Source organism: Salvia splendens, chromosome 3, assembly GCF_004379255.2.
Source record: "Salvia splendens isolate huo1 chromosome 3, SspV2, whole genome shotgun sequence".
NCBI classification, from domain to species: domain Eukaryota; kingdom Viridiplantae; phylum Streptophyta; class Magnoliopsida; order Lamiales; family Lamiaceae; genus Salvia; species Salvia splendens.
The window spans coordinates 17702424-17721242 of record NC_056034.1 but is presented as its reverse complement, the minus strand read 5'-3'; the positions used below and the strand labels follow the sequence as shown (position 1 = coordinate 17721242).

Sequence of the window (18819 nt, the reverse complement as noted above, 5' to 3'; positions counted from 1 at the left end):
CTTCCATTGCCTAAAGTGAACTTCTACTACTTTTCCTTATCTTACCAAAATTAAAGTTGTTGCTTATTGTGCAACTAGATTTCTGCACATTTTATGTCTATGGTATAGCATTGTGTGATATTATTCTCGTCTAACTAAATGCTTGAGAATTAGCTTCTGTATGAATGTGATCTCGTTTAATGACAGGTTTCATGAAGTTTTGTGTACATTAAATCGTCTTAATTAAAGGATTAAATGATTCGAAAAGAGGAGATGATAAAGCACACCAAATTTTTATCATGAACTTTTGCTTTTAATTACATTCGAATTATTTATTATCTGCATAAATTAAGAGTAGCTATATGTTTATGATTTTCCACCGTAAAGCTTAAAGCTGCAGGGCGATGATATTGGCAACGGGAGGTATTGCTTTTGGGGATTGTTCCCCATTTCTTATGGCATATTATCATTGTTGTGTTAAAGCTCACGATACATAAAGTAAGTGTGCAATTTTATTATAGACACCTCTAATTATAGCATTAAAAATTAAGAGTGTAAAGTATTTTTAGCATAAATGATCAAAGTAAAATGAAAAAAATTGGAACCATTTTTTTGTAAAACTTTAAAATGAGATATTCATTCGAAAATAAAATTCTATTATCTCCAAATAATAGAATTTGTGGGAACACGTTTTTTATTTATCAAGGTTTAACGAAAAGTTGATGCTACTAGTATTTAATTAATTACCCTCATCACACCATACCCCACCCCACCCAAAACATATTATGGGAAAAAAGAAGCCTCAATCCCTAGATAGAAGTCTTTAAGAGCATCCACAACGGTGGTGGGAGTGAAGGCCGCCGTCCGTGCCAGCGAGCAGGCGACGTGACGGCTTATGATTGGGAAACGGCATAGCCGTTGCCTTTGAATTATTATTATTTTTTTATTTTTAAAATCGTTTTTAAATTATATAAAATGATTAAAAAAAATTTTCCAAATCCCAAAAATATGGCCGTTTTTTCCCGTTTTTTCTGAATTTTTTTGATTTTTTTTTATTTTTTTCCCCCAAAATCATCTATAAATACACACATTCATCATCCATTTATCACATCAATTCATCTCCCATTCATCTCTCATTCTTAATTCTCATACAAACTATCAACACATTCATCCCTCATTCAAAACCTCAAATGGATTTCACCCATATTATGGCGGAAGCGGAACGCGAAGAACAAGAATACTACGAACAACATCGTGCCGCTTACGAAGCATATGTCGCGGCGAATACCCCCGCTCCTCCTCCTCAACGAACCAGATCAAATCGACGCTACATTCATCGTGACCGGGAGGGAGCCCACGAAAGGCTCGTTGCCGACTACTTTGCCGACCAGCCGCGGTTTCCGGCAGATTACTTCAGGTGCCGTTTTCGCATGTCAAAGCGCTTGTTCATGCGTATTGTCAACACATTGTCCGCACGTGTTGAATTCTTCCAAACAGGTCCAGATGCAGCCGGCCGGCAAAGTATCACGCCGTTGCAGAAGTGTACGTGAGCCATCCGACAACTCGCTACTGGGCAAACGGCCGACATCTTCGACGAGTATTTGCATATCGGTGAGTCCACTGAAATCCTTTGTCTAAAGAATTTTTGCGAGGGTATTCGTTCAACTTTCGGGGATGAATTCCTTCGGGCACCCACCACCGATGATTGCCAACGGTTGTTTCATCTTCACGAATCAGTCCATGGCTTTCCCGGAATGCTTGGCAGCATTGACTGCATGCATTGGAGGTGGAAGAATTGCCCGACTGCTTAGAGGGGGCAACACTTGAGCGGTCACAAAGGCGGCGGCCCAACGCTTATCCTTGAGGCGGTCGCCGACTACCGCCTATGGATTTGGCATGCATATTTCGGCGTTGCTGGATCCAACAACGACTTGAATGTACTATATTCTTCACCACTCTTCACTGAAGTGATGAATGGTGTAGCACCGGCGATCGACTTCACCATCAACGGAAATAGCTACCACATGGGTTACTATCTCGCCGATGGTATCTACCCAAGGTGGTTGACTTTCGTGAAGACGTTCAACAACCCGCACGACCCGAGACGGGTTCTTTTTACGCAGCGTCAAGAGTCCGCACGGAAAGATGTCGAAAGAGCTTTCGGGGTCCTTCAAGCCCGATTCAACATTGTGAAGTCCTCGGCTCGGCTATGGTACATGAATAATATCGCCGACATCATGTTCACGTGTATTATCTTACACAACATGATTATAGTCGACGAAGGGCCGAGGGCGGCTAGCTTCTACGACGAGGACGAAGCCGGAAGCTCAACAGTGAGGTCTCCCCCACGCCGAGGAGAGCATACGACGGTCGGCCAAAGAATCGAGACAAGACACACAATGCGTGATACCCGAATCCACAATCAACTACAAGAAGACCCAATCAAACACATGTGGGTGAAATTCGGCAACGCGTAGTGGTTTTTTTTAATTTTTAGTATTTTAATTATGTAATTTTTAATTTTTTAGGATTTTAATTATGTCGTTTTTATTTTATTTGTCATTTGTAATATTATTTAGGTTTTTTAATGAATTTTAGTATTATTGAAATGTTATTGTTTAATTGAATTTTAAATTAATTGTGCTCGTCCTTGCGTAAGAGCACAGCTGTGGGTGTTGTGCTCTTGCCAGAGAGCAGACAGAAAAAGTGGGGCCGGGCCCACAATCGTGCCGCTGGCAAGAGTACGGTTGTGGATGCTCTAAGGTGCATGTTTTTAATAATAATGGTCACATCTTGAGTGAGATTCTTCCAGCTAAGAAAGCACTTCAAATAAGAGTAATCAATGACATAATAAAAAACAGAACACTTGCAATGGCCTGTGATTTTGAATTCTTGACAGCCAACATACAGTTTTCTACTCCCAAATGGAGGGCATTCTAATTTTCTATAGAATTTAAAACTATTAAAATAAAGGGTTTTATCCATAAACCTTGAGAGTCATTTGAAAGCAGACCTAAGAATTATGGAGTATTATAGTGCGCCCAAAAGCAAATTTGAATTTACCTGCCACAACCAAAAAACTCACCTAATCAATTGTTTGGCTGATTAATTACATATACGGTCATCAGTCGTGAATTTCAATCATAGCAAATGTGTAACGTTCAGACCACAAATAAAAAGTCCGACACAAAAACTATACACTAATTTGGAGCTAGTATTCAAGGGTCCCTCTAAACATTGCCTCAAGTCAGACATCTAGGACTTCATTAGTTAACTGTGTCACAAGAAAAGTAAATCAAATTCAAAAAGTGTGTCTACAGAAGAAAGAAAAGAATAACTGTATATTTTTACAAATGAAGTCCTAGATTCCTAGTTATGGAGATCCAAGACTTCAAAAAAAAAAATTGAGCATAAATGGTGCAAGTATTGAAGTAGTTCAATTCTTGATATAGTACATGTTTTACAGCCGATAAGAGCAGTCGAAGATACTAATATCGATTATAAGCCCGAGCAAGATACTGATAACATAACTGATATTCCAAGTAATTTCTAGTGTGAATAAACAACTTGTTTACAATATACTGGTTCTCAGTTTTCAGAGTGCCCGTAAAAACAGTAGTGAAATATATGCTACATAATCAGTTCAAGATGCAGATTCTATACACCAAAGATGCATAACCTTCTTTACAGATATTGTGAGGATAAAGCATTCTCCAACTACTAAGTTAAGATGACTGTTGGAAGAAGAGGCAGTTCACAGATCCCCATTGATTCCGAAGATTCGGACCTTGTGCATGTTAGGGAACTTAGCAACAACCAACACAAGTACTGCCAATGTGTTGAAGAGCAGCATTGGGTACTGGTAATCCGTTGTGTGAGAGGCTATCAAGTAGCTGTCAACAGCGCAAGTGAAAAAGGCAGCGTGATTACTATGCAGCGAGAAATAAAGAAAAAATATACTACCAAATTTCTCACACATTCTCAATGAGAAAGTACAGGAGGGGAAGATAACATTATTTCTAATTGACCAAGTCCCATTATTTTAATTGAGTCTTCCAATAGAGAAAGAAGCATGGTCAGAAAAGTGCCCTGTCATTATGTTGTTTGTTAAAAATTCAAGAGTTATTCAGGAATTCATTTGATGCCCACTTTTCACAGGTCTGGTAGACAAGAAAAGTATTTATCCGGAGATAAAAACATTAGCACATTTTTTTATTTTTTAATTACAGTACATGTGTCTAACTATAAAATCTTATCAATATCAGGGTGAAGCCACCAAACATTGTGATACAATAACACTCAGCAATCTTCGTTCTGATATACTACTATCTTAAAAGATATAGATATCCAGCATTATTCCCAGATAAGAACAACAAAACTAAAGGAGGTGAGAGCTTACAGAACCACTGGAACAACTGTGAGGAACTTTCTATTGCGAGTGAGCTGCTTTCCATTGTCAATTTGCTCCCACCATGTCAAGCCATTATAGATTCCCTGATCATCACCAAAAGGGGTCCCTTTTTTCCAGTGGAAGAAGTGGTAAGTTACCTACATACAGAACCAGAATTGTTGTGTCAGAGAGAATCTCCTATTGATCTTCAGTTAGCACAAAAAGTTCAGTTCTAGGCACATCAGGAGCCTATTGATTGTCATCTAAAAACCAACCAAACATCATCTGAAGAACTTAGAACTATAAGGTGATCGCACTAGAGACACACAAACACACTCCTATTAATTTTTAAAGCTATCAGACTGCATGCAACAAGAGCCCTGTTCAGTAAAGAGAAACCATAGAAGTCTCTAGACAAGCATTTTGAATATTTGATACTAGAGTCCCTTCCCCCAAGTGTTAAAGGTCCAAAAATATGTTCCCCTCCGTACTAGGCAATATGGAAAAGGATTATGTCTACTATCTGTACAAGGGCACAAAAACACCACAAATATCAAACTGCGGGACCGGGAGTGAAACACAGGAAGGAGGAAGTGATCATGTCAACAGAATTACGTAAAAAGATCAGATGTAATAACCACTACCATATTAGAAGGACTCTCCACAAACACTTGCACACCCAATTTCCACCTCAAGCATCATGTGAGAAACCAGCATAATCAACAGCTACAGGATTACTGAGTCACCTACTCAGAGCCCAAATTTTACTAATAGACCCAAGCCCAGTAAAAAAACTTGTCAGCAGTTGAGATATCAAAAAGCAGCCCATTTCATAGTCATATAATCAGAGACCATGTAGAGTTAGAAAATTTACAGAACAAAGTATAAAGATCAGTCTAAGAATAATCACATAAACATCGGGCTACAAATGAACCAAACAACTCACATCTTGGCTAGGGTTAATAGCCAAAAGCATTTTTGAGCTGCACCTCTAACATATCCTCAATTGCTAGTTCTCCAACCTAAAATCGAGCCCACTCAACAAGTGCAAAATTGACAAATCATCCAACTTTAATCATCTGGGGACCGAATTAAATTGTTAACTGTTAAAACCAATAAAATACTAACTCTAGTCAAAATTCGAGTATCATGTTTGCCGCACAGGAGAATCAGAGCTACAATCAAAACTATATAACCCCAGGGCACAAAACACCCAAATTAAATACGCAGCAAAACAAATTAAATTAGAAAAAACACAAAAACTGAGCGGCGATAACATACGAGGAAATGGCAGACATTGACGATCGTCCATGCCATGCCGGGGGTGCAATTGGTGACGGAGAGAACGACAAGCCACGAGAAGAAGAGAATCAATATGTAGGTAGTCCATACGCCAGGATAGGTGAACCACTCGGTGTTCCGGTTCAGATCCGCCGGCGGCGCCATCTGCACGTAGAGTTTAGCCATCATCGCCGATCGCGATTGGATCCGAATTCGACGGAGATCCGACCCGAATAATCGATGAACGGCGTTGTAGAAGGTGGCGGGACGACTTCGGAGTGATCGATGATGGGAGTAGGCGTGTGGCGTGTTTGTTTTGCTTCTTTTGTTATTAAACTAAAATATTTATAAAAATTTGATTAATTAATTGATGGATATAATCAGCGCCGTCAATTTTCTTCTACTACTCCACTATTCATTTGGAGAGTACTCCACTAACTAGGAATATTGGAAGGAAATTAATTGGTTGATAAATAAGACATGCTTAGTAAGATACTAAGAGGGCATTACAGTTATTCGAAATGTATGTAGGATTGCAATCTATTTATCCATATATCTAAAATGAAATCTCATCGATTTAAATATATTCAGGATAGTCGTGTGACTCATTTGTTGGTTTTTTCAAGAATTATTGCTATGCTACTAAAGCTTATAAGTGGCCGTGTATTTGTGGATGGTCATTGTTAGCTTGATTTTAGACATTTATTTATTTTGTAACATTACTTAAAGGTGTTTACTTTACCCTAAAACTAATTATCAAATTTACTTATTTTCCTACAATACTATTCTGGTATCCGTTTATGACTATATGCCCACCATTCGCCGCCGTCGTGAGAAAATTTACGTCTATATATATTTTCAGGAAAATAATTACACTACTCAATAACTGGCTAGCATAGGGGGCTATATAATTGGGCCTTTTTCTTCATTATTAACACAAAAAGAACAGACGGATAACTGGGCTTATCTAATCTTTTACTTTTATCATAATTTAATGTAAAGCCCAGTTCAAGTTCATTTCCACAACCTTTTCTTTTTAGTACTAGTCCCTATTCCGCAATAAGAGTTATACTCCCACCTTCTCATAATAGATAACCCACTTGAGGACTGACACATGATCTTAGTAAAAGTTGTTTTGTGTGTTAAGTGGAGAGAATATAATATATTTATATTAACGTGAGAGAGAACTTTTTTCAAAAAAGAAAATGTGATATCTTTTGTGGGATAACTAAAAAGGAAAATGTGACATCTATTATGGGACGGAAGGAGTATTTTGTTATTTCGGTATATTCCATAATAAGAGTCATATTTCACTTTTATCATAAATGATAAGTAGGTCTCACATTCCACTAACCAATTTCACTTACATTTTATTATAAAATCAATATAAAAAATTAGACCATATATTTCATTAATTTTTTCAACTCACTGTTCTTTATATTTTTCAAAATCTTTTTCCACATCAAATATGATTTCTGTTGTGGGACGGAAAGAATAGTTTTTAGTTCATTAGGGAGTACTTTTTTTTCTTTTTGGTCTTTTGGCTCAAAATCAAATGGCATCACAATTGAGTCAAAGGTACAGAATTGCTTGTTATTGAATACTACTATTAGTGATTTTAATTTTAGGAGTTTGACAGATATTATTGAAAGGTGGTGTTCGGTTTCCTAGATAAAATAATATCAAGATATAATTTGAGTTGTAAGAATATTTTAGTCATAGGGGGTTAGCTATAGGGGAATGATCCTCTGTTGTGCATAGCAGGGGGCTGTGTTTAAAACACAACATCTTGTGAATAAAACGCAGGTACACTTGATTTTATCCTTTTTTCTTTTTCCTTTTCTTTTATTTAATTGTATAGGTAGGAAATAGCACATCAGATGCACAGTAGGGGATCTATTTCCTTAGCTATAACTAATTATCCTATGATTATTCATCTAGTATTGAGTTGGAGGACTAAATCTCATGAACCAAACACACTACTATTCTAATCTCGAGATAAAATCTTGCAAACCGAACACCCCCAAAGAGTGAACTTCATGAATTGGTCCTGAATTATATAGTCCTTGAAAAATATGTATTACTATTGAGTAAAGGCCAAAACTAGTCCTGAACATATGCCCATTTTACGATTTTGGTCATATACTTTATCTTTTGAATTTTTGCATCCTGAACATTTCAACTCGGATCACAATTGGTCCTACACTAACAATTCCATCAGTTTTTAAACGGTTTTAACCCGATTTTGATGGTTTTAACAGTCTCATTCGGGTTAAAACTGTTTAAAAATCGGTCAAAATCGGGTTACAACCGTTTAAAATTTGACAGAATTTTTAGTGTATGACCAATTGTGATTCGAGTTGAATGTTCAGGATGCAAAAATTGAAAAGATAAAATATAGGATCAAAATCATAAAATTGGCATATATTCAGGACTAGTTTTGGCCTTAACTTTATTACTATCAGTAGGTATAATTACATATATGATTTTTTTTCAATTTTTTGACTTTTTAAGACAAAAATACCACCTTAAATCTCTTGAGCATGTTTAAAACTTGAGTGAACTATGAACAATCTACATGGATAATAGTGCTTGCACTTTCTCTGCACCCAAAAAAAAATAAATATCAATAACAAACTCAGAACAAAAACTTTATTTGAAATACTTTAGAACTGTTTTTGGAATTTTTTTACCATTTCTTCATTTTATTTGCTTTAAGATCTATTTTAGTCATTTTTTGCCATCATTTTGAAATTATTTCAAATGACTCTCTCTCTTAATTTAAATTTCACTTTAATTTGTAAAATTTAATAGAATGATGCAATTATTTACGTGCTGTAAATATATACTCCATTAATTACACTTAATAAGTAGTAGTATTAAACATATAGAAGATGGAAACATAAAGATAAACCAGAGTATTAAACAAATGGAAGATAAGGGAAACGTGGCCATTAAGTTGGAAATAGGATTTAATTCGAAATTGTATAAGCGTAAGTAAAAGCAAAATTAAAAAAAAAAGAAAAGAAAACTGAATAGGGAAAACAGTTGTAAAACCACATACACATCATGATTTAATTAGTGATTCGTTCTTCTGGAAACTAGGTTATTCTTAGATGATAAGTCGATTTCTTTTTCCAAAATCAGAAATAAAGATTTTTTATCGCTCAATTCTTAGTGATCCAATAAATATATGGAGATTTTACTATAACATGTATAAAGATTTGCTAGGCTGCAAATCTCATCAGATATATTGTACATATATATAGAACGATCAACGAATTGTATGTAATTAAGTCGAGTTAAGTAGCAACAATTAACGTGAACTAAAAACATCAAACTCGACTTCAATAAAATAAATTTCACAGGAAATAAAATAGTAAGAAGATAAAGGAACAGATGACACGCAGTAGTGTTGAAATTGATATTTAAGCCATACAAATCTTAATTATACATAAGTAATAAGTTAGTATATCGTTCCAATGCCACCACAAGACACATCAAACATTATTTCCTCCCTTAAATCTACCTTTTTAAAATCATTATCCTCCTTTATATTTAAAATAATTTGTTGTGGAAAATGAGCTAACACTTTTTGAACCTCAAATTCACGTATTTAGTTTTTACAAGAGGTGAACTTCACATTTGGCAGAGTATTAATTACATGTTGAAATTAGTCACTAATGTGTGTGTATATATATATACACATGATATTATTGTAAAATGTAAATCAATTATATACTTATCATATTAGCTTGTTTTCATTAAGAAAAATTGCAATTAAGTTTGGCATGCATGAGAGTTGGAATTCCATATCAACTGATACGATAGTTAATTTGGTAGACGGTAGATCACAGGACACGTCAACAGTGGCGGATCCAGGATCCGGAAATGGAGGGGGCGGAATATATAATATTAGCTTGGTTTAGTGTGGACATGGCTATTTTTTTGGTTATTCGGGGCGACGCCGGAGGCAAACGGAGGGGGCGGACATGGTAAAATTACATCCCGATAAGGGAAAAATAGTCGCACGGAGGGGGCGACCCCCCCCTCCTGCCCCCCCTAGATCCGCCACTGCACGTCAACATCAATATCTAGATATTTTAACTACCATATTATAAGTTTGTTATAAAAATTGAATTTTGGTCAATCAACATCGGTGTTACGTCTTAATGATGGTAATCGAGAGTTAGGCGATGCATCAATTCTGAGTGAGAAAGCTTTTGGGAGAAGATGAATGGTTTGTATTTTCAGTGTGTGTAATGTCACGGTTTCTTCTCCTTTAAGTAGAGAAGATTACAATGTAATTTTGGTAATAGATCAATCTATTCTAGGGCTATGTATTGCACATTAACTGCCTATCAATTGCATATCTTTCTCCACTAATGACTCATCTTCCTTTGGCAAGTCTTGAATTCGGTATCTTTGACACTCCCCCTCAAGTTGAGCAATGGTATCTCCAATGCTTAACTTGGCCAATACTTCTTTAAAGACCTTTGGGTGAACAACCTTGGTTAATATGTCAGCAAGTTGCTCAATAATCCCTCCTTCCAGTTTTTCCTTGATGAAGTGCCGATCAACTTCCACATGTTTTGTTCTGTCATGTTGTACTGGGTTTTCTGAAATGCTAATCGCAACCTTGTTGTCGCAGAACAATTGACTCTTTCGAGAAGGTGGGAAGCCAATTTCTGTAAGTAACCTTCTTAGTCATAGGATTTCCATGAGTCCACTTTTCATTCCTCGGAACTCGGCCTCGACATTAGATAGAGCTACTACCTTTTGTTTCTTACTCCTCCACGTAACCAAGTTTCCCCCTATGAAGGTGAAGTAACCTCCTGTAGATTTTCTATCCACCAGATTACTTGCCCAGTCAGCATCAGTGTATCCATCAATCTTCAAGTCTTCTTTCTTTGCTAGGAATACTCCATATCCTACAGTGCCTTTCAAGTAACGCACGATCCTTAACGCGACTTCCAGGTGATTAACCTGAGGTTTGTGCATGAACTGGCTCACAATGCCAACGGCATATGCAATGTCAGGTCTAGTATGTGAGAGATAAATGAGTTTTCCAACCAGTCGTTGGTATCTCTCTCTGTCAGTGAGTTCCACTCCTTCCTCTAACTTCAAACCATGGTTGGGAATCATCGGAGTGTCAGCTGGCTTGCATTCGAGGAGACCGGTTTCTGCTAACAGGTCTAGGACATACTTCTTTTGCCTTAGGAATATTTCGTGCTTGGATCTCAACACTTCTATCCCCAAGAAGTACTTCAGTGCCCCTAGATCTTTCATCTCAAATTGCTTGAACAGATTTTCTTTCAACTTCTGGATTTCCTCTATATCAACTCCAATGATAATCATGTCATCAACATAAATAATTAGACATGTTACCTTGTTGTCTCTCATTTTTGTGAAGAGTGTGTAATCAGACTGGCTTTGTTGAAATCCGTGCTTGAACATGGCTTGACAGAACCGGCTGAACCAGACCCGGGGAGACTGCTTTAACCCGTACAAGGTTTTCCGCACACGACAAACTTCTCCTTCTCCAAATTCTCCGGCAAAGCCTGGTGGGACCTCCATGTATACTTCATTGTTCTGTTCTAGTTCTCCATGTAGGAAGGCATTCGTCACATCAAATTGGTGTAGGTTCTAGTCTTTGCATGCTGCTACAGATAGTAGTGCTCGCACAGTCTCCATTTTAGCCACGGGAGAGAAGGTCTCTTCATAATCCACTCCATATACTTGGGTGTATCCTTTTGCCACAAGTCTCGCCTTGTATCTCTCGATTGAACCATCTGCTCTTCTTTTTATGGTGAATATCCACCGGCATCCAACTAGCTTTTCTCCTGTTGGCAGCCTACATTTCTCCCATGTGCCATTCTTGACTAGAGTGTCTATTTCTTTCTTCATAGCTTCTCTCCAGTGTTTGTGTTTGCTTGCCTCCTCAAATGATTGTGGGATGTTTTCTTCCTTATATAAAGTCGTCTCGAAGACCCAGGCCATTTCTGATAGGTGACATTGCACAATATTGCATACTGCTTATTTTGCCTTCTTCCCTCTCCAGTCCGGGGAGTACCGTCGAGGAGGCACTCATCTTGTTCTCCTCTGGGGCAACTCATATGGATTCCTCTCGCTTCCTCCACTGGTTCCACTTTCCTCATTGTGTCCTCTATCAAGGTTAGTGCCGTCCACAGGTATATTATCAAAAACTGAACTGGTTACCTCAGGAATCGAAGGCGGGGTTGACGGTTGATTAGTGTCACCTTGCTCGTCGTTCTGTATTACGGGATTTGACGGCCCGACGGTGTTGCTAACTTCCTCAGGTGGACCAACGTCTGTGACAGGGCTTGACTGTGACTCTTCCCCTATCTGTGATTTCCCTGGTGACTCTCCCCCTAATTGGTAGTTTTGAATATCCGGTAGCCAATCTAGGAGGTCATTTGTTGGAGTATTGGCTGAAGGTTGTGTCTCCCCCTGACCGCTAGATTGGGCGTAGAAGTATTCCCCTTCCACAAAATCACAGTTTATGGTTGTATGTATTTTACGGGTTTTTGGGTCATAGCATCGGTAACCTTTTTGATTTTTTCCATAGCCGAGGAAGACACATTTTAGGGCGCAAGGATCAAATTTGGAACGTTCGTGTTTAAGAATGTGGACAAAGACTGAGCATCCGAAAACTTTGGGTTCAGGGGATAGAGAGGATGGGATGTCGAAGTGCTGGGAAAATATATCTAAGGGAGTTTTGAAGCTAAGTATGCCAGTGGGTAGTCGGTTTATGAGGTAGATAGCAGTGGCTATAGCTTCTGGCTAAAAAGATCTGGGTACCTTGGATTCTATCAAGAGAGCCCGGGTAATTTCAAGAATGTAACGATTTTTTCTTTCGGCTACCCCATTTTATTCTGGATTATAAGCACACGTGGTTTGGTGGACTAGTCCCTTTGTCCTAAAAAACTCTTGCATTTTATTGTTGACATATTCCCCCCCCCCCCATTGTTTGATCTAAGGGTCTGGATGGTGTTGTTATACTGGGTTTGAATAAGGTTATAGAAATCAACAAACTTATCAAACACTTCATTTTTATTTTTTAAAAAATAGATCCAGGTCATGCGAGAATAGTCATCAAGAAAAAGTACAAAATATCGAAAACCTTGGCCCCCAGTGATAGGAGCAGGACCACAAACATCAGAGTGTACTAAAGCAAAAGGAGATTTTACTCTCGTATTGTTTAACTTGAAAAAATGTCTATGGTTTTTGGCCAACACACAAGTATCACAATTAAAAGAGTTCAAGGATCTAGCTAATTTAGGAAAAAAGAGAAGGAAATATCCCAAAGATGCCAAAGCCAAGCCTGTCTGTCTGTCGGTCCGGGAGTCAGCATCATTGCAGCACTCTGTTGGGCTATCTCGTCTACATAGTACAGTCCGCTTCGCTCAATGTCACGCCCAACTATCGTCCCCGTCTTGATATCCTGTAACATGCAAAATCGAGGATGCATTAGTAATTTGCAGTTCAGTCCTCTAGTAACATGACTAATGGATAATAACTTATGAGATAACGACGGAACAAAAAGAAAATTAGAAAGGCGCAGAGTTGGCGAAATATTTATTGTGCCTGCTCCCATAACTCGGGCTAGGTCCCCACTGGCGGTTTGGACATATGATTTTTTTGAGTTTGGACATAGGATTTTTTTGAATTGGCAATAGATACAAAGTCTGAGGCTTCAAATGAAATGGTATCGGTTGTCCCACAATCAAAAATCCAGTGAGTGTCTTTAGGTCCTGAGTTAGACGTAGAGGAATGGGCTAAGGCTTCGAATGAGTTTTGACAGGGTATAGTTGGCTGGAAGTCGATGATTTTGGAAGTCTAGGGTACAATTTGTAAGGTTTTGGCGACTGAGGGTGAGTTTGTTGGATTTTTCTTTATGTGAGGGCTGAGGTGCAATAAACTGGAAGTTTGGGGGTGAATGTGTAGGTTTCTTTCTGAGTGGGGGTTATTTGAAATTTTCGGGACTGAGAGGGTGTAAATTGGGGATATTTCATGGGAGGGGTCCGGATTGGGGTTTCGGGTTTTTGTGGGGTTCCTTTTTGGATTTTGGAGAGTGGGGAGTATAAGGCATCGGAGTGAAACCCTAGCCGTCTTCCCCCCTTCGCATGTGGGAACCCTAGCCGCACCTCCGTCCCCTTTTACGCCGATACCGCCAGCGAGATCGCCGGTGAGGGCTCCAATCGTTCCTGAATTACCTTCGGACCATCTTCTTACTATGGAAACGGAAGCGGTTGGAGGCTTTTCCTCATTTCTGGTTTCTCCATTGATACCGAGGATGCCACTACCACCCGTCGGAGACTTTTCGGGGTAGGAGGCGCGTTCTTGAGCGATGGCTGCTGAGGCTCTCCCACCTCCCCTGCCACCACTGGTTCTGCCGGCATTTCGGGCTTGCCTTGTCTTCTTCATCTCTTCCCACCACTCCAGGAACCCATGGATGTGGAAGCATGTCTCTTTGGTGTGTTTCTTTCCTCCACAATGGCTGCATACTAACTTGCTTTTATCCTCATCCTTCTGGTAATTAGGGTTCCGCGATGGGGGATGGTGATACTGTGGTGCGGGTGCTCAATTTCGGTTGTGTACTGCAAGCCCTACTCCAATTCCGGATTCCTTCGCCTCTGGATTGAGTAATTTTTCGTTGACCGACTCTCTTCTGACTAATCCATACGCTTTCCTTGTTGTTGGTATCGAATCCATATTGAGGATTTCCCCCTTTATCTTGCCGTAACTGTTGTCTTCCAGTGCCCACATGAATTGGTACAATCGTTGTGTTCTGATTGTACTTTTCGATGCTTGATGGAGTGTCCATTGGGTTTGGATCCCGGGTATCAATCGATATCCAGAGGTCTTGTAATTTCTGCCATAGGTTCTCCGGCGTTGATTCACCTTGTTTAATGCTATATGCCTGTCTGTGCAGGTCTGAAATCTGAAACAGATCGGCGTCGCTTCCATACATGGTGGCTAGACTCTCCCATAAGTCATAAGCCGTCTCGTACTGGGACACCTCGTTTATGAGGCTGGCGTCGATGTTGCTTATGATCCAATTGAAGCAGCAATCGTCCCGCTGCTGCCATTGGTTGTAGTTTGGGTCCGTCGGAGGGGGGCGGATCTATAACTCCATTAATGTGAGAAGCCAGACCCTTCCCTCGGATCCCTCGACTCATCAGTTTAGCCCATAGCAGGTAGTTATCCCCGTTGAGCTTCTCTGCCAGGCGCACCTCGCCTAGTGATTCGATGGATGAAGGCTGGTTGTTTTGGTGTTCTGAGACATACTCAGTCTCATAAACTCGGCAAATTGTTCTGCCGAGAGGGTTACGGTTGTGTTGGTTTTTGGAGGACTGTCTGATTCTGACATTTTTGGTTGTGTTTTTTCGCAGGTTTCAAAGGGTCGGGAAAGGTACATGAGACTGTGATGAAATTTTTCTGAGTCTCAAGCCGGGATAAACCTGCTCTGATACCATCTTAACGATGGTAATCGAGAGTTAGGCGATGCATAGAGCAATTCTGAGTGAGAAAGCTTTTGGGAGAAGATGAATGATTTGTATTTTCAGTGTGTGTAATGTCACGGTTTCTTCTCCTTTAAGTAGAGAAGATTATAATGTAATTTTGGTAATAGATCAATCTATTCTAGGGCTATGTATTGCACATTAATTACCTATCAATTGTATATTTTTCTCCACTAATGACTCCTCTTCCTTTGGCAAGTCTTGAATTCGGTATCTTTGACATTATGGAGTAGTACATATATAGGATTAGGTAATTATAATGGAGTTAGGCCTAATTCATAATTTACCAATTACTCGTGTCGAAGTGTCAAGCCTAACTATCTGATTCAGATTTTATGAAATTAAACTAACAGCTTCATTTTGAACCTAAAATAATCTAGTGTGATTCTGAAAAGAAAATGTTGGTTCGTCAGCCATATAATAAAATCAATAATATAAAAAAAAGCCGTGTGGAAATATTTATATTGCTACTTAGGTAATGACATCTACGTGTAAGGTGGTAAATAACGTCATGTAGCACGATGATGTACTCTTATCAAAGCCACAACCCACAAATTAATTAATAAAGCTACCACTATATGTATTAAAACATAAATCAACAATATCTAAGGATTCTTATTTGAATACTTATATGAATACACTTTAATATACCTTCTTCGAAGGAAAATATGAGATTCAATTACACTAAATCTTAAAGTATAAAATTTATGTATGAACTTTGATTGATAATTTTAGTGTATAAATATAACTATAGTGTTCTCACAATTCAAATATTTGTTTTGTGTTAGGTGCGTTATCCTCACTTTCTCAATGTTGAAAAATTATCATAATAACTCATCTGTATATGTATCTATAACATTATATGTTGTGGTTGTCTTTTGTAAAAAGTTCTTTACAGTATAAATTAGTTTATTATGGCATATAAATATAGGGGTGTGTTAAGGTCCTTCGCAGCTTTTCAGTCCAAGCTTCTTTTTAATCACAACCCTTGGATCCTTGAATTGGATGGTTGTGATGATCTGCATTATTATACTATAATGGTGCATTATTAGTCGGTGTACATTATTCAATTGAAAATCTGCATTATTACACTATAATGGTGCATTATTAGTCGGTGTACATTATTCAACTGAAAATCTGCATTATTACACTATAATGGTGCATTATTAGTCGGTGTGCATTATTCAACTAAAAATCTGCATTAGTAAATGACACGTGACATCAATCTAACCGTCGGATGACAAAATCGTGGGGTTGAGATTAAAAATAACAATAGAACAAAAGTTAAAAAAGGAAATGAATACATCCTATATATATATAATGAATTTGCTGGTAAAAAAGGTGATGAATTCAAAATGAAAATGGTTTTTATTTCATTAATTATAGAATTCGAACCAAGGATTATAATTTTTTTTAAAGTGATGAATCGCGATTTACGGCGAAAAATATTTTTTAGTTTATATATTAAAATTAATTTTATTTGAACCAATTAGTTCTATATGTCGTGTACATATAGAATATTTTAAATTATTAAAGGCAAAGCAGCAGAGAACATTCTAGAACGATGATGAATTGAAAATATTTTTATTTAATGTATTAGTTGGTCAGTAAATCTTTTAAAGAATGTACGAAAGTTGAAGTATGATAAGCAAGACTAAGAACATCGCGGCCTTCCCCAATAGCCCTGCCTTTTTTTTTTCCACATCTCCCTTTTTTTGTCTACAATCCCAATTTTTTATTTCCGCCACTATAGGTGGATACTTCTAATAACCCCGAAATTTTATAACAAATTTTCATTTTAATTTTAGTTCAATTATAAGTAATTAAATTTATCGGACTAAACGTAATTATAAAAAACGGCTATAAGTGAAGAAATTAAAATTAAACATTACATTTTCGTCGTATTAAAATGGGGGTAAAATTATACAACGAAATATTAATATATTAAACATCATAATCCGCATTCAAACTAGGCCGCCACCTCCCCTACGTGCCCAAACTTCTTCAACCAAATCGGCTTGGAGTGTGGTATGTGTCGTGCTCCTGCGCATATCACTGAAACGTTGGATCAAATATTCATTGCTCCGTGGTACGCCCATCTGGATCGGCGCGGAGGCGAAACCGTTACTTGTACTTGCGCCCTCTTCCGGTGCTCAGCGCTCTGCCGAAAATCCTTCATCTTCTATTATCATATTTTGCAACATGATACATGCCAACATAATATTTGCGACATCATCTTCGTGCCAAACTCATGTCGGGCACCGTATAATGGCCCATCGCGCTTGGAGGACACCAAAAGCTCGCTCAACATCCTTCCTAGCACCTTCTTGTTTCCGTGCAAAGTATTGTTTCTTCGGTCCTACCGGTTGGGGAATTGTCTTGACGAATACGGGCCACCGAGGATATATCCCTGAAAGACAACAGGGGTGTGTAGGCAAGGATATATCCTACTGGTCAGGATAGAGATCCTAACTAAGCCTAGACCCTGGTTTCAAAGAATCCTCAACCCTCTTCTACTGGGTAGTATAGTGAAGGTAGGGGTCGAATCCCACAGAGATGGTGCGTTTAAACTACCGCGGTGATATTTGGAAAGGTTGGTTAGCTACCACGCTTGGGTTGAGTCTCTACCTAGACGGGAAATTAAGATGGTGTCCTGCTGACTAGGAAGGGTGAATGGTGGTCGACATGTAGTAGTGTACGTAGAATTATGGTGGATGCGGTGTAACAGAAAATATGCGGAAAGTACTAGGTTACTATAAAAGGCTAAACAGAAAAGCAGAGAATAAGTGGTAGTTGTGGTGACTAGGCTGACAGATCTGCAGGGTGTACTAAAGGTGAAGGACAAAAAGCAAAAAACATCTAAAAAGCAAAGTGGTCCCAAACTTGGATATGGACATCATCTTCTTCAACAACCACAAACTAAAATCAGTAAACAAACCAGATTCAGCATCATAAAAACGCAGATTAATAACTCACGAACACAGATCTAAAATCAAAAATTCCAAATCGAAAATCAAACATCGAAACTGAAATCCCGCCTACTGATCAGCATGGAAAAAGACAAGAAACACATAACTGCACCTTGCATGAAACAAACCTCTATGAAATAACAGTAAACAGATCATGCTAACTCGAAGAAATAAACTACTGACTGGAAACACACGATTCGATACTCAAAACGATCAGAACCTCTAGATTTAACTAACTAGGCAGAAAAGAAAGAAAGCAGCTCGACAAACTGAACAGAAATCAACTTCATAGCATTAAACATTGTTCGGATCTTCAACAAAATACTTCAAAGCAGTGAACTTCAAAAGCAGCAAGATCCAACGTAAGGAAAATGCAAGTAAATTAAACTACGAAAGCGAGATAAAAGTGTTTTGCCACTCCGGGCGATGGAACTCCTAAACTATGATCTTGCTGGCTGGAATAAGGATGACTGAAACTCCGAGAACATCTGGGCGTCAGGTGATCATGGCTGCGGCGAGGCAAGAAGCGGGACACGGCTGAAAGACTGGTATTACCGAGAGAACTCTCTACCTAAAGATGGTGGTGAATGAGTGAATTTCTATATCTTTTTCTCTCTCCAAGTGGCTTCCTTTTATAGGGAGGCTTACCCTTGAT

At 38.4% G+C, this 18819-nt stretch overlaps 1 protein-coding gene and 1 long non-coding RNA gene across 2 annotated transcripts; both read right to left on the bottom strand.

Annotated features, from left to right (window-relative positions):
• Positions 1 to 3495: 3495 nt before the first annotated feature.
• On the bottom strand, positions 3496 to 5982 carry LOC121797283 (ORM1-like protein 2). The gene is made up of 3 exons (XM_042196042.1): positions 5651 to 5982; positions 4379 to 4527; positions 3496 to 3872 (listed from the first exon to the last, which is right to left on the bottom strand). The coding sequence occupies exons 1-3, from the start codon at positions 5837 to 5839 to the stop codon at positions 3734 to 3736; spliced, it is 477 nt and encodes a 158-aa protein (XP_042051976.1). The 5' UTR covers positions 5840 to 5982; the 3' UTR covers positions 3496 to 3733.
• A 6858-nt stretch (positions 5983 to 12840) lies between these two features.
• On the bottom strand, positions 12841 to 15210 carry LOC121794054. The gene is made up of 2 exons (XR_006049226.1): positions 13888 to 15210; positions 12841 to 13115 (listed from the first exon to the last, which is right to left on the bottom strand). It is a non-coding gene; the product is annotated as an uncharacterized LOC121794054 (long non-coding RNA).
• Between the last annotated feature and the right edge of the window lie 3609 nt (positions 15211 to 18819).

Excerpts from the sequence above, each read along its gene's own strand:
- LOC121797283 (XM_042196042.1), bottom strand. The coding sequence starts at position 5,839 with ATGATGGCTAAACTCTACGTGCAGATGGCGCCGCCGGCGGATCTGAAC. Across the intron at positions 4,528-5,650 it reads TCAATGTCTGCCATTTCCTC|GTAACTTACCACTTCTTCCA; the intron begins GTATGTTATCGC and ends TTCTGTATGTAG. Across the intron at positions 3,873-4,378 it reads ACAGTTGTTCCAGTGGTTCT|CTACTTGATAGCCTCTCACA; the intron begins GTAAGCTCTCAC and ends CGCTGTTGACAG.